The sequence below is a fragment of the Oncorhynchus nerka genome, linkage group LG20, assembly GCF_034236695.1.
Source record: "Oncorhynchus nerka isolate Pitt River linkage group LG20, Oner_Uvic_2.0, whole genome shotgun sequence".
Classification (NCBI taxonomy): Eukaryota; Metazoa; Chordata; class Actinopteri; order Salmoniformes; family Salmonidae; genus Oncorhynchus; species Oncorhynchus nerka.
The window spans coordinates 39,149,453-39,173,222 of NC_088415.1; the positions used below are offsets into that span (position 1 = coordinate 39,149,453).

The 23,770-nt window shown below is 45.8% G+C and overlaps 1 protein-coding gene across 1 annotated transcript in view; it reads left to right on the forward strand.

Annotated features, from left to right (window-relative positions):
• The window catches only part of LOC115102480 (pleckstrin homology domain-containing family G member 5-like), a 52,369-nt gene that overhangs the window by 15,088 nt on the left and 13,511 nt on the right, over positions 1 to 23,770 (forward strand). The window contains exons 3-9 of the mRNA XM_065005486.1: positions 13,575 to 13,716; positions 14,651 to 14,750; positions 15,033 to 15,093; positions 15,496 to 15,587; positions 16,028 to 16,031; positions 16,194 to 16,326; positions 18,803 to 18,975. Coding sequence (XP_064861558.1) covers positions 13,575 to 13,716; positions 14,651 to 14,750; positions 15,033 to 15,093; positions 15,496 to 15,587; positions 16,028 to 16,031; positions 16,194 to 16,326; positions 18,803 to 18,975 — 705 coding nt within the window. The remainder of the gene's footprint in view (positions 1 to 13,574; positions 13,717 to 14,650; positions 14,751 to 15,032; positions 15,094 to 15,495; positions 15,588 to 16,027; positions 16,032 to 16,193; positions 16,327 to 18,802; positions 18,976 to 23,770) is intronic.

Consider the following 23,770-nt stretch of genomic DNA (forward strand, 5'->3'; position numbering starts at 1 on the left):
CTCTACGGGAACGGGACAGGACCAGACAGGCCCCGAAAGGTGTGGGTTCTCACGGCAACGCGCCCCTCCTAGTACAAACAGCTGCAGGGAAGGTGACGGAATGGAAGGGTGGATGGATGGAAGGGGAGAAGTTTCAACCAGCTGACTGACTTCTATTTCTCTCTTTGGTTTCATTGGTTTCACTTGGATGGTTTTGACCTTTTTATTCCTGCCCCTTTTATATATTCATTTGACTAATATCTCTCTGATGTTTTATTTTTTTTGGAAGTAGTGACACTATTTGGAAGTAATATTATCCACCCTTTTAAAGCGAGTCACGAACGAAACAGTCCCTTGAACTTCCAGCGTGGTGAAATAATTGTCTGAACAAATGCAAAAACAACACAACGTCACGCCATTCAACAATCATCTATAGGGTGACTGATACCCAGGTATTGAGGCACAGTGGTAAGCCTTAATTCCTTACTGAGTTACCTAATGATGCTTCCCTTCCCTGCTTGGCTCTCCTCCGGCATGAGTCTGGCTCTAGCTGCCTCTTGGCACGGACAGATCAGAGGACTATTTAAAGCAGCTGTGCACATCCTTTTAATTTTCATACGGCTCTTTTCTCCCTTTTCCCCCCCTCTTTTTTTGTCCTGGTCTAATGAGGAACAGTCTGTTTTGAAAAGGTCTTAGGCATGAGGGCGGCCAACACTGGAGCACGATTTATAGATGTACTGTCAATAATTCGAGGTAAAATGATCTAGCTGTCTCTCTGTTTGTGTGCGCGCTCGTGGGAGAGAGAGCCTTTGTGTGCGTGTGTGTTTGTGTGTGTGTTTGCGTGTGTGTGTGTGCGTGCGCGTGCGTGTGTGCGTGCGCGTATATACCTTTTTAATTTGCATTGAAAGTAGACCCATATTCTACGTGCTCAGAGCCCTGTGTCCTGGTTGTCTTTGGCTGTTGATTTGTGAAGACACATACTTCTACCATCCAGTAAGTGATTTAATATTGCTTGAAGCAGGAAAATATGTACATAACTCATGCTTGATTGTCATCCAAATATTCCTCACAACTTGTATTGCCTTTTATATAACAAGCGCCAAAATAAATATAGCTTAAGTAGACCCGTTATGAGTCGTAAGGAGAAATAAGAGAGCACAGAGTCTCCGATTGGGGTTTCTTAGCAGGAAAAGGAAGGAAGGATTACCTCATTTTCTGTGTAAGGAAAGTTTTCCCTGTATTAGAAGTCAAAGGCTTTTGTCTCTAATGGCACCCTATTTCCTATGTAGTGCTACGTTTGACTAGGGCCCATAGGAGTCTGTTCCAAAGTGGCGCACTACACATAGGGAATAGGGTGCCATTTCAAATCAAATCCAATTTTATTTGGGACGGAGCCAGAACCACTCCGGCTGGCATGGGTGGGATTTCTGCTGTGGTGGTACTGTGATGTTAGACTACTAAGCAGGATTTGGGCATTGGGATTGCTCAGGGAAAAGTAGGCTAATGGGTTTTCAATGTGAAGTACATAGTGGAAGTTAAGAGCAGTGTTTTTTGATATGCCTGTTAAAGACTGGAACTCCTTCTTCACACAGAAACCAATAATGCTTATGATAGTGTTTTATATTCATTTCAAGCATTTTTCTTTTTTTCTCTGGACATGATTTATGGAAACGTACCTTTTTTATAGAGCAACAGAATTGAAGTATTTCTACGGCATAGGCTACATCTCACTTCTGCGATCGCGTGGTTGAATTGGCCGAGGACATGAAAGCATTTGCGATCTGGAAAGTGATTTCACCCCATAAAGCACAGGCCTACTGTGTAATCTCAATGACACACAGAGCACATTTGATATACGTTAACGATCAAATTCTCCACTCCAGTGGATGTTCTACTCCAGGTAGTATGTAATATTCCACTTCCGGTAATCGTACGTGACGTCTACAGGCACACACACACACACAGAGGGTGATTAGGTAAAGACACAGTCTCTGCTGGTGGCTATAGCCAAGCAGGAAGCCGTGGGTGACGTACAGACCTATACCTAGAGTCACAGTTGGCCTCATGCAAGCTACAACAAGCTTTTGACTCCACAGAACTCCCAACGCACCGCCATCATTGTCTATTAGCCAATCGACCTCTTTCTTCCCATACTGTATTTTTCTACCATTCTCTTGACGTTCAAACAAGGGGTTGTTTCCGAAGTTCTCACGTACGCAAATCGCTTAGGCGGTCTTCCGATGGTAAATCGTTCTCAATGACAGTGGCAGATTTGATCGCGGTTGTGTTTTTTTACTTGGGTTTCCTTGAAATGAGTTTAGTAGTGACCCCATCAGTCTTGGGTCATTAATTTTTCAATCGTGATTGGCGAGACAATGAATGATGCAAATGAAGACAGTCATCAGATTAAATAGTGCTCTCCGTGGAGATACTTACCTTGCTGGGTAGTAGGTTTGCATCAAAAAAACACGACCGATTTCACAGCAAAACAATGTCACACATGTCATTGAAATGCGGAAAAGAAAGGGGATACCCCTGTATGTATGGAAATTAGGCCTAAGGATTTGACACGCGGCCAACAATGTGTGTGTGTGTGTGTGTGTGTGTGTGAGACGTGAGCCGATCTGTCGAATGTCTTATCAGGAAGGTATTCAAAGCCAGGAGGAGGTACCCATGAGATGGTGACGCCAACCCCAAGCCATGTGAGCCACTTTTAACTGGAAGCAGGCAGTGGAATAACAGGAAGAGGGCATCTGACTGGGCAACACCAACGACCAACCGACACTCCAATGGAAATGGCCTTGGGACGACAGGGAGTCGGGGACGACCAATGTAACTGGCTGGTTTTTCAAAGTCTTTTATAACGAGGCTCGCCGTGGCGTAGATGGTGGGTTGAAACGACACAACATTCAAATCCCTCCTCACACGTGAAGCTCTGCTCTTCTTCATGGCAAACCAAACTAAAGCCTTCATGTGTAATTACTGGTTAGGGCTAATTTCTGAGGGAGGGAGTCAGCAGGATGGTTGAAACTAATTAACGGTTTAAGAATGACGGTCTTGTCTGAGCCTTCAATTAGGAAAAAGGACCCGTGTTCTCGAGAAAATCTCCCCAAAATCCAAAACATGTTATTATCGCGGATACGCCGAGTAATAGTAGGAGACTTTTTTTGTAAATCAGTCGAATGAACTCCCAAACCAGACTCCAGCCCCTGGAACTTCCAACATAATTTATGGTGAAATAATTAGGCTACATGTATCCTGTTTTTATTACCCTTCTCGCCCGCTCTTTACGCTCTACACACTTATATTCCTCTCTGTTTTATCTCTTTGTCTCCTGAAAGAATATCTGGACTTATCGGTCCGGGAGGGATTAATGCCAAGGTCCGGCAGCAAGGGAGGGTCACCTCTTTACACAGAATACATTCCCCTTCTCCTCCCCAACAATGACACTGCCACCACAGACTAATCCTTCAGGGTAATTGCATGGCTGCCGCCCCATCTTTTAAACACAGACAGCTGTAATTGAGGTTGGCAACGGCGGGTGGTGGGTTGGGCAGGGGGACCCGTATGTTGACTTGTTTTGAAGAGGAGAGATTAGTTTGGGCTTCCCATCCCGAACAGAACTGACCTCTCGCCTCCCCAGGCTGTGCCTCCAGGAAGTCTCTCCAGCCTCCCTGCAGCCATGGGACCCCCTGAATCTTTTTTCAGAGTTGGCTAATTGTAGACTCCTCTAGGCTTAGGTTGAATGACAAAAGAACAGAGCGCAGTGTACTGGCCCATGTTTGTGGACAGGTTAGCACAGTAGACTGTGCGAAGACATGGGGTCATGAGGGAGGCAGTCATTTTGATATTTCAGCCACCAGAAGTTTCAACAATATTGAGGTTAACTTCCGTGCCCATAGGATTAGAATATTCCAATATCATGTCATCAAGATTGAAATCCTATACGCAAGTGACTTATTTTAATCTGATATTGAAAGACGTAAGCAAGTGCCGTTCTCTAGCACTGCTTCTTACACTGTTCCCTCCATTGACAACTTGTTTTACTATTTAGGAAAGAACCACTAAAACGCCGCCTCTTTTTCCTGTCAGCTCTTCTTAAAGCACAAATACACCGTCCTGCGTGCTACTCTCTGACCTTGTGCCACTGAGGGGTCATGGGTCAAACACACGGACAAATGGGAGGGAGAGGTGAATACGGAGCAAGATACACATGAGTAGGGAGAAGCATAGAAATTGTGGGTAAATCCAGTCTTAGTCATTCAATTTCTGTGAAGACAGGGGGGGGGGAGGACGGACACATGAGATATTTAGAATAAGGACGGGTTTTGAAACAAGTCAGTGAGTCAGTCCAGGATGTGTGTATGCTGGTAGGTCTTTGAGTGGAGGGAGAGGTTGATGGTGTAGATGGGGGCGGGGTATCGCAAACACCGAGGCAGCTCACATGTTCATGCTCAATCTAGTCTCGTCTGTCAGGTTGTCCTGTGGCGTTCTACTACCTTGGAGCTCTTCCTGCTCATAGAGCTCGAGGGACTTTAAAACACTTTCTCTCACGCTCCCTTACTGACGGATGAACGAGATTAGAGAGAAGCTTCCATCGAGGGTGGGATTTTAACTTCTGGTCTGCCTGCTACCGACAGTTGTGACCTTGGAAGTATTTTGTCACTTACCCATCGAAATTGAGAGATTATTTTCGGGGGAACCCTTTTTCCCTGCACATTTTGTTTGCAAACTGGAGGTGAGTGATCGAGAACATCCTTACCCCTCTCACAACCTCTCCCGCTGCGTGCATTAGTACTGAGGTTCAATGAAAGGAACCCAGCATGTGTGTGTTATTGTCTGCCTAGGGTTGTGTGGTTTTAGGGTTGATCTTACATTTTGGTTCACAGCTAGGTGTAATCTATAGGAACAGGTGGGAGAATGGAATGGCAAAGGGGTATCATACCTGAACTGAGTAGATCCACAGCCAGGGTGAAGCTGAGTGATATGTTGTTCCTCAGTGTGAATGCTAGTGCAATGCACCCTCTCTTTATGTCTCGACTTTTAAACCCTTTTGTTCCTCGGGGAGCATAGGCCACCTACAAACTTCCTGGAGCCTTTTCAGTCAGCCCCCATGTTCTCCCTATCTCTACACTGTTCCTGCCTGCTAGTGATGATGGCGTACACACAGACATCAATTGCAACGTTTGGGGGCCTTTTTAAGTCTCTTTTTTTTTTTGTCAGACGTCAGCATATTCTACATCTGCTTCTTATATCAACAACCCAAGATCCTCAACAGCACACGCCAGCCCAGCCAGTGCCCCCCCTCCTCCATTTTCTTCATACCAAATTTAAAGTGGCTTACCAACTATTCATTTCCAAGTCGAAATTGGAACTGCCTGTGTCCAAATCAGCAATTTGTCTCTCGGAGTTTCCAGCAGTTCCCAAAATTATTTTCTTTTTCACACACTTCCTCTTTTTTGGGGGGGGGGTCGTGCACATCGCCTTCCTGCCTATCGGTCTCTTTTCCTTCCCTGAAGCTATGGATAGGAAGCCTGGTTGCATCACAGTCCAGCAGTTGCAGCCTGAGAAAACACTCGCTCCGTCTCAGTGCACTTGACTGCGTTAGAGCGGAGACAGACCAGCTGCCGGTGAGTGGGTCTTCAGTTTTCTCATGTGGTCACCCCAATAACTCTCGACGTTTGTGTGTAAGGAAAACGTTGTCTCTCGTTTTGCCTTCGTTGACAGTTCAGTGTCTGATGAGGCCAACAGCAAATCTGCAGTTTTATGATTGTTTAAAACTTCTTCTTTTTTAATGCCTCTGCGTATATATGGTATATCATATGGGTATAGGACAAAAGGCTTGGCTTCACCTTTTAGGGACAAAAGGCTTGATTTCAGGGTGGTCCGAGTCTCTTCCTAGGTGAAGTACGAGCCTATTTCTCAAGGTGTGGGTGTGAAATCATGCTACATGTTGAAACACACTTTTGGTGGAATGTTTTCTTTGTAAAAAGAGAGGCTATTTCCTGTAACGTTCTGTGAGATGGATGTCCTTCAGTTTATCTCTGTCCTAGAACAGACAATTCCCAAACTCTACTGTACATCCACTGACCAAACACAGCTAATCAAATGGACCGTTGACTATTGACGACGAGCTGTTTTTTTTTGTTTTTTTCTGTAGTTTTTTTGCCACTAATCATGTGGTTTGTGTTGGAGACTGCTATATTCTGAACTGATGTCAGGTTCCCTCTCTCTAGTCCGGACCTGTTTCCCTAGCGTACTCTCTACGGTGTGTACATCTGGAAAAGTCAGTCCTCTCCTAAGACTTACAGTAGGAGATGTGTCATAGGTTTGTCATCATTACCACACTCCATGTGGTTTTCCCCCCCAGTCTGCCTGACAACTCCTTTTAAAATACATTTCAACAGATGACAAGTCACACAGTTTAGTTTGACTAATGACTTTCCCACTGATGGGATTAGATTTCAGGCCTGTTTGGTTGGGAGTGTTCAACCCAGCCTGGGAAAAATGCATCCGGTTGTACATCAACATTATTTGACTGAATTTAAACTGAAAAGCTGCAGGCATTTTAGTACAACACTAGAGAAATGACCTAATCTACTTCACTAATACCTGTGGCATTGGCCTGAATGACATCATATCCTTTATCATATATACTGTATATACATCAAGTACCACAAGCGAAGTAAAATCTGAAACATTTAAAAATATTTTTTAAAGATATAACACCTCACGGCACAACGGGGCCTGTGAAGAGACGTGCGCACACACACACACACACACACATTGTAATATTGTAGATTTGTAGTGATGGAGAAGTGATGTAATGTTTTTGTTTATGATGTAGGCTGTGACGTTTTGTAGAGATGTGGTTGTTTTAATCCTGTTTGGACCTCAGGAACAGTAGCTGTTGCCTTGGCAATAAATACAAATACAAAAAAAATGTATCCTGTCAACCAGACACCAGTCACTCAGCCTCAGGTGTGGGCTTGGATGTTTCACTCTGCCAATCATCTCCTCATTACAGATCGAAAACAAGTCTCCCTACAGTACAAGCCTTTATACATGAATCATCCCATGCGTCCCAGAAACACATGCACGCTCACTCTGCCCTAGCTTTGAACACTCCGATACAACAAGTGCCTCTGTTTTGAAGAGTTCCATATGTGTTTTGAAGAAAAGCAAACCCTTCCACAGTAAAGGGATGGTGGGGGGGGGAGTGTTAATAGTAAGGAGACACGCCAGGCTAGCGTTGTGTAAGACCTCCTGCTTTAAAAGCTCCGGCCTGGTCCTGGCACTCTCTCAGAGCCCAGCTAGAGAACCGGACCGATGGCGGGAGAAGAAAGAGAGAGCGCGGCGGCACTGTTCTCCCCTGCCTCTTCTCACAGACTCACCCAAGTTTATTTATTGAAGAAGAAATGGTCAGATCTGGCCCAGTCCTGACCCGGGTCTCTGATCTATCCCTTTGATCTCATTTATCCCTCCCCCCTACCCCCTGTTTCCACCCAGCCGACCAGTAGCAGCCAGAACTAAAAGGGTACAGTCAGTGGTGTAGTGGTGCCTGGAGAAGTGGGTTTACTCTGATTTGGCCCCAAAATTTCCTGTTTTAATGACATGCACTCCGAATGATCTAAAATGCTTAAACCACATCAGGAGACAACTTAAAAAAAAAAAATGTATTTAAACAAATCTGACATTTTTTATTTTTAAGTGTACTTACCCTTTAATTTAAGTGCCAGGCACCTAGCACTGTTGTTTTGATTAGTGGTGTTTCTGTAGCACATGAGATGGAGTTTTCAAAACAAATGGCCAATGGATTGATGTAAGTGATCATGACATCATTCTGACAGGTAGGCATGGGCTACTTTGTAGCTAGTTAACATTTTGTTAAAGTATTTGGGAAAGCCTTTCCATCTACCAGAAGGCGGTTAGGCCTATAATTAGCAAAACTAAATATATTTTTTTCTGTTCCTTAACTGTTTGAAACCTAGACTTTTTACTTCATATATGAGGCGTGTCCTACCTTGCTTCAAAGTAGCCTATAGCCAAAGTCCCTCCAAAAAAACGTGGAGGCAATTATTTTACAAAGGACTTTCTTTCATTGTCTTCCAGCCAAAAGCGTGATCCTTGTCATATTAGCAACCCATGATAGTTGTTTCATCCTTAGATCTCCCCTCTCTTAATTTCTCATTCTCACATATGCGTGGGATTTAGTGGGGTTTTCCACAAATTGCATTTTGGAACATTTGCACTGTTCTAGGCCTACTGCCGTGTGCACGTTGCTGCACTGAAAATGTGAAGAAGAAAAATTGTCTATCGTCATTTTTTAAAGCTTAACATTCTGATCTGCCTTTATTAATTAATACGGTGTATACCTCCACTACACTATTATGACACGTACCCTGGCGATTAAGAAGTGAGTATACCCAACACCCACTGAAAAATAGGTGTGTGTGTGTGCGGCGTATACCTGCGTTTATCCTCCGCTACATCACTGGGTACACTGAGGCTACAGCGTGTGATGTTTAGGACACCAACCTCTACAGTGAACCGAGGGGGGCCCCCCCAGTCGCGTGCTCAACTCCCAAGAGGGGCATGAAAATGTGTTCTCAGAAAATGGTAACTAAAAGTAATGATGGCCTAGATGGCAGGCCTAAGAAGAAGTGATTTAACTGTCTTTTTGATGTAACGCAGACTCCCTGGGTATTTTAGTGTTTAGCATTTGCGTACCAATCCATCATTCTGAATTAAAACCATGATTGATACGATGTCCCAGTAGTACAGCTGTAGCATTACGGTGAGTGCTGGCCACCCAGGCTGAAGCTGTATATTTTCTTTTAAGTGGTGTGGAGAGAGTCTCTCTCCCACGCAGCTCATTGATAAGTTGTAAGGCATGCTGACGGAGTCAGAGTCTGAACACAGAGTCCCAGAACAGACCAGACCAGGATTGGAAGGACTGGGAAGGGTTAGAGAGCGGAGAAGCTTTTCAGGTCTGGGACATCTGCTGTGGCTTTACCGAGTTAAAGTTCATATAAGGAAATCAAATTGGGCTCCCGAGTGGCGCAGCGGTCTAAGGGCACTGCACCTCAGTGCAGGAGTGCAAGAGGCGTCACTGGCGTCACGAATCCAGGCTGCATCACATGCGGACGTGATTGGGAGTCCCATAGGGCGGCGCACAATTGGCCCAGCGTCGTCCAGGTTTGGCCGGGGTAGGCCATCATTGTAAACAAAATTAAAATCAATTCATTAGGCCCTAATCTATGGATTTCACAAAACTGGGCAGCGCTGCAGCCATGGATGGGCCTTGGAGGGCATAGGTCCACCCAATGGGGAGCAGTTTGTCCCCAGCACAAGGTGCACCTGTGTAATGATCATGCTGTTTAATCAGCTTCTTGATATGTCACACCTGTCAGGTGGATGGATTATCCTGGCTAAGGAGAAATGCTCACTAACGGGGATGTAAACAAATTTGTGCACAAAATTTGAGAGATTAGCTTTTTGTGCATATAGAACATTTCTATGATTTTTAAATTTTTTTTTTTATTTCAGCTCATAAAACATGGGACCATCACTTTACATGTTGTGTTTATATTTTTGTTCAATGTATTTGATTAGTTAGACGGGAGTGAGTCTGACACCAGTGTATGAGGGAGTCTGAAGTCTCTACTGCCTGTCTCGTTTGAGGGTGTGTGAGTGCACACAGTCTTACTATTTGTACAAGACTGTACACGACTGAGTCAAACCAATCATTTGTGTGTCACTTTTGCTTGTGTTGTGATAACGTGTCATCCAAGGTCGGTAGACACCAGTCGAGCCTCATTTACGGTCCAAGCCCAGGGGAGGGTGTGTCTGTGTGTCTGTGTGTGTGTGTGATTCAGTACGTCTTACGTATTTAAATGACTGATGATGAGAAGGCATATCAGCTTTAAGGTAACTAACGCTAAAGGGTGAACTCTGCTTCAAGTTGCCAAATCAAAGATGTCTAACACGTTAGTGCCTGGCCCTGAAGTGATGTTTTAGTGTGGGGGTGGAGTGATGTTATTGTGGAATAGTTCACTGAAACACTCTGCAGCACACTATCAACTGACTGCAGTGTTAACAAGGCACACAGTAAATTACTGAAAGGAAGGCTTTATTAGAGGACTGTAGCCATATCCAAATGTCATCATGACTGTTTGGGCTGTGCTCGACCCAGCTAAACACAATCATCTGTCTTGACTGAACGTTCGTCATAGCTGTTCAGTGGTGTGTTGATTTAGGCTGCGTGTGTGTGTGTGTGTGTGTCTGTGTGATGGCTGCTGGAGACTGACTGTATGTGGATGACCCAATGGAAGATGGGAAGGGAATTTAATTAGCTTTGGGTGTGGGCACCAACAACGTGTGTGTGTGTGTGTGTGTGTGTGTGTGTGTGAGCAGTAAACTAAATACAACAAGGGCCCTATTTTCTCTTTCACATTGTCTATCAATAATCAGTCTCCTTCCACCAATATCCCATCCTGACAACTTTGCTCCAGTGAGTGCTTTTCCACCTTTCACTTACACACTATGACATTGTACAGGCACACGTTGCAACGTTCACTGGAACTATCATCAACCTTATTGCAGGAAATGTGTAAACACACACACACACACACACACACATAGAGGTTGGGATTAGGTGTGCTCTGGCAGGACAGGCTGTTCAGATTAAAGCCAGTCAGTCCGGGGGAGGGGGGGCCTGGGAGAGAGACTGTTGTGATTGATGCAGTGCTGTTGGCGGCCTTGCATTTTATCAGTATTTTCCTAATGACGAGGGGGATCAAACCTTATAACGCCGACCATTTTGTGTGTGTCGCTCGGGCCACAATCACTGTTCTTCCTCCAAACCTGCCGCTAATCCCGTTGACTTGATAACACGCGTATGGACACACACACACACACACACACACACACACACACACACACACACACACACACATGCTCCCGATCCCCAGCCAGCTGTCATTTGACCATCATCCTCCTTCAAAGTCACAGTGCACTCTGTAATTGGCCCATTAGTACCAGTCACCACCAAGTGTGCTGTGCTCTCATCTTCACTCTCAGGTGACCTATTGTTGGGAAATACTATCACAACCCAGTACCAATCGCTAAGATGAAATGGTAACTTGAATAATTCAACATTTCATTGACAAAGCCTTTGAGTCTTGTCCTCTGAGTATGTTCAAATGTAGTCTGTCCCCCCCCCCCCCCCCTTCTTTATAACAAAATTCTGACAGGTTTTGGGACTGAATGTGTGGCTTTTTGTCCAGGAGAGAAGAGTCATAGGGGAGTTTTCCTCATCCGAGAGGTGACACGTTTATGTGTGTTGGGTCGCCCAGGCAGCAGATACGTTCAGCAGCTTCAGTCCCGACAGGAATGCAGCTGCCTGGACACCCGGCCCGTGCGTGAGTTGTTGGTTACCTTGCTGAGCCCGCCGCTGTCTAAATATGGCATCTGATTTGCTCCTGTTTCACCCGCCTGAACACACACACACACACGCCTGTCTCCACATTTCATTAACACCATGTCACGTCTGTTATGTGGTTGTTGAGAGAGAGCTGTTGGGATACAGGGGGCTGTGTGTGTGAAATGACTTCTGAGGGGAAAGGTTTATTGTTATTTCCAGGAAAACAAATTGAAAGCAGTACACTTGACATTTCCTGACATGCTCATGTTGTTACATAGCACGATGTTTTGTATTTTATTTAACAGCGAGAGAGAACAGAACGAAACATTCCAACTATGGATTAATATAACTAGCAATATACCATCATACCAATGTTTTGGAATGAATGGAGAAAGGCCTTTTTCTTTTAAGTTGCATTTGAATCTCCCATCCAACAACCAGAGACATGCTTCATCTAAAAACTTCAAAGCACACTGAACTTAATTGTGCTTTTGGAGGGGAGCGTTTCATGTGCCTATTACAGTAAACAAGGGTCTCTCTCTCTCGGTCTCTCTCACACTCACTCGGTCTCTCTCGGTCTCTCCCTAGAGAGCAAGCTGTTAACCCTAGACATGTGTCTGGGTTAGGGTGTAGACTAGAGGTCCCGGGGAATAGAAAGGAGGAGCGTCAGAGGACCCTGCCTGGCTGTCTTGGAAATGAGGGAGGGGCCCCTGGTCTAATCTCAACCCTGCTTGCCTGTCGACGGAGTGTCAGATGGCTCTGCCAGAGCAAGACCAGCCCAGTCCACTGAGCCCAGATTAGGGGGCTTTGGACTTCTTAAATCTGCTTGCGTATTATTATTATTTTTCTCCTCCTTCACGTTTATCTCTATACTGGGTGGGACTCCTTCCTTGGCTTGGCCAGTCTTAACCTCACAGCTACTCCTCCCCCCGGCCCCCAACCAGTTCCTCAAAATACTTACTGGTACTTAACCTGACTAGACATTGAGAAGTATGGATTAATTAGGCAGCTTGTGGCTGTTTCCGGGGGGAGAGAAAGGAAAGGACTGTTAGTTAGCGTACTGGAGAGGTGGTGGATTTTGTAGCTGAAGGCCTGGGTGCTTATTGGCCTGGAGATGGAGCCTGACTGTATGGCTGGCTGGGGGACAGTGCTGCTCTCATCCACTCAGCTGGAAGGTAGGTGGAGGGTGAGAGCACAACAGGGGCACATTCCTGTACGCCTCAATTCATTAAACCAAAGTGTTCTTGACTGTTTTCCAGGGATTTAAATGACAGCTTAATGGCCCTAGCAGAACATATGGTATTATCAATGTTTGTGGATAGCTGGAGTTGACATGCTGCATCTTTGTGTTGACAGGTACTTTATATCCATGCATGGAATACAAAGCCTACAGGTGTATTTATTGGCTTGTCAACGTAGGAAGAACATCCAACAGGGCTGTGTGATTGTTATTCGACCTGCGTGATTGGTAGCTTGTGGGAAAACACTTGGTGTGTGTGTGTGCTTGTTTACATGAAGCCCCCCTACACGCATGCTGTGCACTGTGTGATACTAACCTCCAGTCCTGAGCAGAGCACACCGAGACAATGACAGGAACTACATTACCAGGACCTAAATTGTCTCTCCCCAAACGTCCTCATTCCCTGTATAGGAGTCGGTCTGGGTTTTCGTGGTGCCCGGGAAGGAGAAGAGGCTGGAGAGGGGGAAACCCCTACCCATGTCCTCCACCCCCTGGGCCAGGGATGCCACCCCCTGGGGCTGCTGTCCTCTGGAGGGGCTGGTTGAGGGGGAGGTCTGTCTGGGTCTGGCCCCAGGTGGAGAGGGCCTAATCCAGCTCCCTTCTGCTGTCTGTCTGCCTGACTGGATGGCTGGCTGGCTGGCTAACTCTAGTCAGAAGACCTCCTGTGCGCTGTGTGATATCAAACTGTGTCTGCTGCTTCCATGCCCCTGTGATGGTGTAAACAATGGCTTGGGTCCTGGAGCAGTAGTCTGTCTGTCCTGCTGATGTAAATGTGTCGTTATACTGTGACCTGTCTCTCTGTTAACCTACTTGACCTCCCCGGGGTAATTGCGAGCTTGGGGAGGAAGTGTCTGGCGCGCGAGGCTACTGGCCAAGTTGATTGGTACATCTGCTGTGCTGACCCTCACCCCTCTCTCTCCCTCTCTCCAGGTGTGCCACCACCCAGAGTGCCTGGACCTGAACAACAAGAGCCCTCTTCACCTTTGTGAGTCATGTGACTCCCGCTGCCACCCGGAAGACACAGAAAACATGCACTTTGACCGACACCCCCGCTTTGACCTGCAAACACAAGGTACACAACACTACCCACCGCAACACGTACACACCCAGACTTCCTCTCCACGACATTTAGTGCCCGATCCTACACTCTGGTCAGGTCATATGCAGGGGTGGGAGTAGTGAATTAGGAATTGAACTACATGTTGTCGTAGCTTGGTGGTAGTTTAATACATTCAAATCTTTGTAGAGTTTTCAGTAGTTAGCTTCACCACTTACATGGCAGAAAAGTAACTTACTTCTTTTCTTTTCAAGTAGGCAGTCATTTCCTTTATTTTTCGGCATTAGACCTGCCTAATTCTCACTTGAAACAGTTTTTTGTGTTTGACAGACTAAATGGCACATTCTGTCAGCATCTGAATCCAGACTGTTCTGAATTCCATCTGTTCTTGCGATTTTGTAGTCTATGACATTTCATAATTGGACATGATCATTTTTCACGATGTAGTCTCTTTTCGAAGTAACTATATTTTTCTTAAGAGTAGCTTAACTTCCTCCAGTGTGAAGTAATTGCTAGCTTGGTAAACTATTTTTTCAGAGTAGCTTCCCCAACACCGGTCGCATGACAGGTCAGGTCAAGGTCCCCAGAGCTGCACTTGTATCGAAACTGTTGAGTCAAAGAAATGTATTTCCCCAAACCATATTACATGCATAAGAATACATTCTAGACCATCTTCCTGTTCAACCACTGACTTCCTCCACCCGGGATTCCATTATTATTGTTTTTTTTCAACTGTGTTCATTGTAAGATATGAAGCTGTCTGACTTCTTCTGTGCTCATTGAACTCCTGTGTTAGTCGCGACTTCCTTCCACAAAATTGACAAACGTTTAGAATGTCCTTTTAATATTTAGTCAGGCTAGATTAAACTGGAAGTACCTGTGCTATTAAGACAAAGTGTTATTAAAGATCTCTAACAGATATTCTGTGTAACCCCCCCCCCCCCGAAAGGTTCCATCCTGGCCCGGAACGTTTCGACGCGCTCCTGTCCCCCCCGCACCAGCCCCCCCTCTGACCTGGAGGAGGAGGACGAAGGGGCCAACGACCGAGGGTATGTCACTTCCGTTATGTCAACGATCCAGACATCATCACTTTGTCTGTCTGTCAGCATGGCGCTCGTCGTTTCGGTTTGAAGGAGAAAATGTACGCTAGACGAGTGAGGGGAGTCATCTTTGACGGCACTGCTCTATTAATATACGATAGTTGTGCTTGTGTTTACGTTAGTGTTGGCCTGTTATTCCATAGGTGTTTCATTACGGGAGTTAATATGAGAATGATTTGTTCAATATTTGTGTCAATTAATGTGCAAATGACTGTTGTTTCCCCCCCCCAGGGAACGTAAAGCTGGGGGGTTGAAGTTGGTGAAGAAGAAACCACGGCGACGGCACACTGACGTGAGTATTGATGCAGGGGTGCGACGTAGAAATACACCCCTTAGGAAACCACATCTCTCTACCTCAGTTCCTAATAGTATTGGGTCAAGTCTGTTGGTCTGAACAGAGCTGTCTTGTTGTATGTGGTAGAAAGTTGTAGGTTGTATGATGATCACGGTGCCAACATGATTGCAGGCTTCATGCGTCTCTGAGGTCGCGTTAGTTCTCTGTGGCAGCCAGGGAGTGATATATATATATATAATGGTCTCCGACGGGCCGTTTCTGAGTAGTCTTAGCCAGTCTGCTTGCTAGTAAAGGGCCTCCCTGTGCATCTACTGAGAAAGAGATCACTACGGCCGTTCTGACTGAGCTCTTCAGTTCGACGGCCCGTTTAACTTCCAATGTGTCTGTCGCCCCCTGCAGGATCCCAGCAAGGAGTGCTTCAGCCTCAAGTTTGATCTGAACGTGGACATTGACACAGAGATCGTCCCCGCTGTGAAAAAGAAGACCCTGAGGTGAGAAACAAGGCGGCTGGGGGAGTGGTGGGGTCGTTATGAATGGTTTGACTAAGTCTGTAGGGCAGGGATCGTCAACTAGATTCAACCGCAGGCTTATTTATTTTCTTGAGCGGAAGGTCAACATGGAACATAATTACAAATAATTTGTGGACTGCAAATTGACAGCAAGAAGCCCAAATGGATATAATAGTTGATTAAAACATTGCTTGCTTTTGTATACTATCACATTTATCGAGCTATTATCCGTGGGAGTATTTTTGGAACAGGTTTCCAAAATAAAAATCACTTGGAACTGATTTTCTAGTGTTTTAACAGTAAAAAAAAAAAGAAAGTCCAACAATTAAACTTGGTGGGCCAAATACAGTCACGGGCGGGACGCCAGTTGGGTAACCCTGTTGGCCTGTTAACTCTGTTCTCTCTGTGTTCCTCTATTCCAGGGAGGTGCTAGGTCCTGTGTTTGAGCGTAAAGGTATTGAGTTATCCCGGGTAGATCTGTTCCTGGACCAGTCCAACACTCCCCTGTCCCTGAACTGTCTCAAGGTTAAAGGTAACTGCATCAGAGGACCAGTCAGCATCCATCAGAACACCACATCTTATTATGAGGTGCTAGGTCCTGTGTTTGAGCGTAAAGGTATTGAGTTATCCCGGGTAGATCTGTTCCTGGACCAGTCCAACACTCCCCTGTCCCTGAACTTTGAGGCTTACCGCTTCGGTGGCCACTATCTCAAGGTTAAAGGTAACTGCATCAGAGGACCAGTCAGCATCCATCAGAACACCACATCTTATTATGCTTCCCTCAAGTTTCACAATGAATAAAATATAATATATAAATATATTAACATGTGTTAATATTTGTATGAACATAAGATTCAACAACTGAGACATAAACTGAAGAAGTTCCATAGACATGTGACTAACAGAAATGGAATAATGTGTCTCTAAACAAGGGGGGGGGGTCAAAATCAAAAGTAACAGTCAGTATCTGGTGTGGCCACCAGCTGCATTAAGTACTCCAGTGCATCTCCTCATGGACTGTACCAGATTTGCCAGTTCTTGCTGTGAGATGTTACCCCACTCTTCCACCAAGGCACCTGCAAGTTCCGGCTGACAGACATTGTATCATTACACCAGGATGCTCAGGGATTGAGAACAAAGCCTTGCAAAATGGGAGCATGTAATGACTTCTGGGGGAATGGCCCTAGCCCTCAGCCTCCGATCCAACAGGTCCCAGGCATGCTCAATGGGATTGAGAACCGGGCTCTTTGCTGGCCATGGCAGAACACTGACATTCCTGTCTTGCAGGAAATCACACACAGAATGAGCAGTATGGCTGGTGGCATTGTCATGCTAGAGGATCATGTCAGGATGAGCCTGCAGGAAGGGTAGCACATGAGGGAGGAGGATGTCTTTCCTGTAACGCACAGCATTGAGATTGCCTGCAACGACAACAAGCTCAGTTCGATGATGCTGTGACACACCGTCCCAGACCATGGCGGACCCTCCACCTCCAAATGGATCCCACTCCAGAGTACAGGCCTCTAAGTGTAACGCTCATTCCTTTGACGATAAAGGCGAATCCGACCATCACCCCTGGTGAGACAAAACCGCGACTCGTTGGTGAAGAGCAGTTTTCGCCAGTCCTGTCTGGTCCAGCGACAGTGGGTTTGTGCCCATAGATGACGTTGTTGGCGGTGAGGACCTGCCTTACAACAGGCCTACAAGCCCTCAGTCCAGCCTCTCTCAGCCTATTGCAGACAGTCTGAGCACTGATGGAGGGATTGTGCGTTCCTGGTGTAACTCGGGCAGTTGTTGTTGCCATCCTGTACCTGTCCCACAGGTGTGATGTTTGGATGTACCGATCCTGTGCAGGATGATTGATACATGTGCTCTGCCACTACGAGGATGATCAGCTGTCAATCCTGTCTCCCTGTAGCGCTGTCTTAGGCATCTCACAGTACAGACATTGCAATTTATTTCCCTGGCCACATCTGCAGTCCTCATGTCTCCTTGCAGCATGCCTAAGGCACGTTCACACAGATGAGCAGGGACCTTGGGCATCTTTCTTTTGGTGTGATTCAGAGTCCGTAGAAAGGCCTCTTTAGTGTCCTAAGTTTTCATAACTGTGACCTTAATTGTAAGCTGTTAGTGTCTTAGCGACCGTTCCACTGGTGCATGTTCATTAATTGTTGGGAAACTGTGTTTAATCCCTTTACAATGAAGAGCTGTGAAGTTATTTGGATGTTGACTAATTATCTTTGAAAGACAGGGTCCTGAAAAAGGGGACGTTTCTGTTTTTGCTGAGTTTATATTTTCCCACGGAATCGACCTCTGTTTTGATTCTAAACCAACCAAGGTACAATGCGTTTCAACTTTTGATTTACTACCCTGCACTGACAACCAGATTGGTCGGGTTAACAAACCATGAAACAAACACTAATCTAATTGATTGTTCTATATTTGAGAATATTTGGCTTTTCTTTTTACCCGCAAGCTTTAAAAATGCCTGGGTGGGACAGATGGCAGGGCCTTAGTTTCCTGTCTCTCCCTTGGTTCAGAGGAAACTGGACAGGGCGTCCCCCATCTTGGATCCCCGCACGAGACTATTCTCTGTAGCAGCAAATCACCTAATCTGTTTTTCATTTTTTTATTTGTCACATGCGCCGAACACAACCGGGTTAGACTTTACCGCTAGGTAAGCATTTTAAGAGGCCTTTCCCAAACAATACAGATTTTAAAAAGTAAGAAAATTAACAAGTGAAAATAGTTACACGATAGATAACAATAAGGAGGCCTTATACAAGTACCGAGTCAGTGTGCAAAGGGGTACGAGGTAGTTGAGGTAATATGTACATGTAGGTAGGGGTAAAAAATGACTAGGCAATCAGGATAGATCAGTGGAGGCTGCTGAGGGGGAGCACAGTTCTTAATAATGGCTGGAACAGAGCGACTGTAATGGCATCACATCATCTGCTTTTGATGTATTTTTCTTTATACAATCCAATGTTTAAGAGGGATTTAAGGCTGCCCACTAGATTAGAGATCCTGTTTTGGAGCCCGCAGAGCGAGAACTTCAACAGGAAGCTAGAGCCAAAAAGAAAAGAATGTTGATACGTTTTTTTGGGCATGTACTTTTCTATTGCAAATATCGAGCTTCAATAAAGAGAATTTTAAAACCCAGGAAGCTAACCCTCCCGTTGTTGGTTCCTCCTCAGCGCGGCCAGGTGATGAGCTGAAGGTGGAGCAGGGAGTGAAAGACCTGCGGTCGCTCAGTCTGCCCAACATGAAGCCCTCCTTGGGGGAGCAGAGTCCCTACATCCTTACCCTCTGTAGTGAGAGGGTGGAGCACGGATCCCTTGGACGCAAGGAGAGCAACGTCGATCTGCTGGTCAGTGCAGCCTCTACAGTATGTTCTCACTCGCACACTACACTAAATCTTCTTTCTCTTTTTCTCTCTCTCTCTCTCTCTCTCTCTCTCTCTCTCTCTCTCTCTCTCTCACTAAACACAAACACATTCATGCCATCGCTAAATACATTCATACAGACACTTGTAAGCACAGTTAAACTATAAATCCTGTCTGATTTATACACAGCCACGGCCCACTCATCTCTAAATCCTCTTGAAACTTTTGTTGTGACTTCCTCACACTTTCCATAATCTCACCCTTCATCCCGTGATGCCTTTTCTTCATGTAGTGGATCATTCTATGTAGTGATAATAAGCCAGTCAGTTACCATTACCTCATCCTCCATTACCTCATCCTCTATTTACCTCTATCTTTCCTCCGATCTGAACACTTAAACCCTGCTTATCGATTTCCTCATGCCCTCTGTACTGTGCCAGCCTCCACTATGTTTCCGACTAGCCTGGGCTGTGCCAGCCTCTGAGCCTGCTGTGAGACTGGTGACCTCACGCAGGAAGAGGCGCTGCCTCTGGCCGCTTCCCCCCCGACTGACAGGGAGGACCAAGAAGTGTTCCCTTTTGGCCTGGAGAAGAGGTGCTGAGAGGGAGTGGCTGGCAGCTCTTTTGGATAAGGGGTGAACTGGCACCCCGGTCCTCTGTGCTAAACACAGGCACGCTTTCCATAGCTGTGTGTCGCGTGAACCCGGGCGGACTGATTTTGACACCGGACAAAGAGAGAGGCTGCAACGTTCCCTCAATATAATGTCTGTGGTTGGTGCTATGCTCTTGCACATTGCTTTGAAGCTTGTGTGGACTAGCCCTCTGTGGTTACAGAGTGAAAAACAAGTCAATGGGTGTGAACGGTGACGCGGTAGCGTTGCGTGCCACTGAAAACATGGACATGATGTCATTGCCGCCGTGCCCCCGGGCCAGGAAGCGGGTAGCGGGTGGGGATAAAGCGGAGGTTGCTGTAATGTGACAGGGCTTTAGTGTCCGTCTGTCTGTCTGTGGATGGGTAAGTCGTCAGCCTCGGACATTAGACATGGGCCTGTCTGATTTAGTCAGAAGCTTGGTCATACTGTTCATCTCCTCTCCTGTCTTTGTTTAGTTAAAGTGCCTCATTCAGTCAACATTTAATGCTTGACAAGTCCCCTTCAGAAAATTCATTGGCTCTTCTTGGCTACTAGAAAACGTATTGTTGCCGGGTGCGACCGTTTTCTGTACATGTCATGAATTGTTGCGTCATCATCTCAAACCGACAGCTCTTGATACGATAACGATGCAATTATCTTGGTTGCAATTCTCTCCGTGTCCTCAAGAGGGAGATAAAGAGTTGAGAAAGGCTACACACTTTTCATCCTGTAGGATAGGAGCTCAACACTGGGCCATGCATTTGCTTAATATAGCATTCCAGCAGAGCCCAGGGTCTGGTAGAGCCTGAGGAAAAATGGAACATGCCGAACCTTATGGGTGTTGACTTCAGCCCTTTTTTAAAATTACACACGGACCATTCCAAGCCTGGCTGGCTGCTCGACCGTACAGAAGACTTTGCTCCAGGTAGTTTAAATATTTATCTAGCGACAGGATACAGCCTGGCATAACAACGAATTGAGCCAGGCAGGCTTCAAATAGACCAGGCAAATTCTGCTACTCTTAAAGGAGCGTCCGTTGTGCATGAAAGGGGATATTACAACTTTGTAATATTATGTGTTTGCCATAGAGCTTGGAAAGTTAAGAGGTGCAGGGCAACCGAGGATTTGCCTGTCGACTCGAGCCGAATTCTTCCGCTGCTCTATCGTTCGCTACATACTTCAGTCTGAATCTGCCAGTGTTGAATTCGTTTGTGGTGACGACGGGCCTTTGTACAAAACAAAGTCATCAGCGTTTGAATCGTCTCTAACCAATCAGAGTATCAAAGCCCAAAACGTTGCTTTGCCCACGTGTGTGTTCTGGCTCTTGTCCAACCCATCGGTTTCTGTTTCCACATTGACCTTAATCACGAATACACATTATGCCCGTTCGCCCATTTCCACCTCCCCAATTACCACCGTTGACGTCTCTCACCAGACCAGAGAAGGCAAAGGCCTGGGATGGGCAGGGCTGTGTAGGGCTCATTGTCGTGTGACGGCACGTAGATACTAGATACTCAACCTCCCACCACATTCTGTGCAATGCTCACACAGTCCCAATGCAATCCCCATGCCCAGCCAGAGCTTAGCACTAATCCTCTGCCTACCTACCTAGCTAGCTCTGAGGTAGAGGATTCCTGGCTCCAGAGGTACTGAGCAAAGATTACTGGCACCTGGAAAAAAAAACATGGCACAAATGGTGGTAGACTGGCAGGACTGTGTCTGCTACCTGCCATGAGGTTAAGGTATTAGGCACAGGCTAAAGTCCAAAATGTGTTTATAAACGTTTGACCAAAGGGGAAATGACTACTAGCATAATTGTGTCCCAAGATTTGCAGTTTAATTTTGTACAATCTTTGTAAAATGCTAGTCGCTGTGTAAGCCTAATGTAACTTTCGAATAGTACCATTTATTGATCATCTAAGCTGTTGGCGACCCCAGTCAGCTGGTTAACGATGAGTACTTCAAACAGAATGCGGTGGATGCTTGGTGTCTTGTTGATTTACATTCCCTAGCTAGATCACATCTATAGCAGTGATCTTTGGACTTTCTTTAAGGCCTTTATGTCATTTGCACCATTTGGTTGCCATAGATAATAATACAACATTGTCACGGCCGGTTAACAGAACAGAGGATACGATTCACTTGCTCAGAATGAAACGGCGTTTGACAGATATACAGACTCATTACAAAGCCTTGTCACTGTGAACTCCTCTGACCTTGGGTAAGAGACTAATATCCTCCAAAAAATATATTCTCTTCTACCAGGTGATTCTTTTCACTATGTCATATCCCATAAAAGTGTTGTATTGGATGAATGAAAGTGTGAATGAAAACCCATCTACCAATGACTGTTGTGGAATGTAATGGTGCAGTCCAGTCCGGTACAATGGAGCACAGATGGAAATGTGATTTTAGATGGAAGACTCATGGCAGTCTCTCCACAACCTCCCACATGTCCATCCGTCCTTGTCTATGGTGTTAGGTGAGAGGACTCCCTTATCTCACAGAATTTCAGATGACCCCCCCCCCCATTATAATCATTCAGTCACTCTGAGAATTAGATGCTGACATGGGCTCGTAATGATATAACCAGTAGAAACTATATATATACATACATACACATATACATACACACACACACACACACACACACACACACAGAGCCCAGGTCAACCAGGGCTTGTGCTCCACCCAAGGTTTATAGTAGAAGGTGAAATGATGGTCCACCCTAGAGATGTCTGAAGGTGTCTGTGGAACTGGAGTGGCCAGAGGGAGATGTGTAATGGATAGGTAGTTAGACTGGGGGATGGGGATAAATATATGAACTGTTCTGCCTGCGGCTATGGAGCCCTGACCTATTCACCGGACGTGCTACCTTGTCCCAGACCTGCTGTTTTCGACTCTCTCTCTCTACCGCACCTGCTGTCTCTAACTCTGAATGGTCGGCTATGAAAAGCAAACTGACATTTACTCCTGAGGTGCTGACTTACCGCACACTCTACAACCACTGTGATTATTATTATTTGACCCTGCTGGTCATCTATGAATGTTTGAACATCTTGGCCATGTTCTGTTATAATCTCAACCAGGCACAGCCCGAAGAGGACTGGTCACCCCTCAGAGCCTGGTACCTCTCTAGGTTTCTTCCTAGGTTCCTGCCTTTCTAGGGAGTTTTTCCTAGCCACCAAACGGCAAGCAATGCACATCTGCGTTGTTTGCTGTTTGGGGTTTTCGGCTGGGTTTCTGTATAGCACTTTGTGACATCAGCTGATGTAAAAACGGGCTTTATAAATAAATCTGATTGATTGATATTACAGGAGTTGAATAGCTTGGAGGGTTCAGGGAACCATAATGCAGGCAGCCCTCATCTTTTAGAGGAAGTAACATAGATGTGACTAGCGAGCATTCCACTGCAACACCCTCATCAGAGACCCTAAACACACACACACACACACACACTTAATGATACTTGCACACGTAGACAATATTGAAGTTAATAATTATAATTCAGACATGCATGTTTGGTTATATTTGACAGTATTCATTTAAATGTATTATCAACCGACTTTAAATACTGTAGGACTGCAGTGTCCTGTGTATTGATGAAAGTCCTTTGATGGTAGCAGGAAGACGGGTAAGGGGGAAAAACAGTTGTCTTTATATGTTTCCCCTTGACCTCGGTGTCATTTTCCCCACTAAGCACAGTGCTCCCACGCATGTCTTTTCCCCCTAGACTACAGTAGTGATTGTTCTGCTCGGAATAGACTAACAAAATGAACAGCTCACTCATTTCAGGCCGTCAAACCTCAGTAAAATACACAACGAGGACAATCCAGCAATTTGGCGCAAGAGTCGCTTGAAATAACAACGGGGAGGAGTCGCGTGCATTTGTGTGGGATCACGTTTGACGATCTCCGGGAGCACTTCCACACCTGTTCAGTGAAATTAATAACCATTCATTTAGATTTTTGCCATTTAGCAGCCGCTTTTATCCGGAGCGACGTACAAGAGCAATTAGGGTGAAGCACCTTTCTCAAAGGCACATTGACAGATTCTTCACCTAGTCGACTCGGTGATTCGAACCAGCCACCGTTCGTTTACTGGTCCAACGCTCTCTACCGCCAGGCTACCGGCCACCCGATTCACAC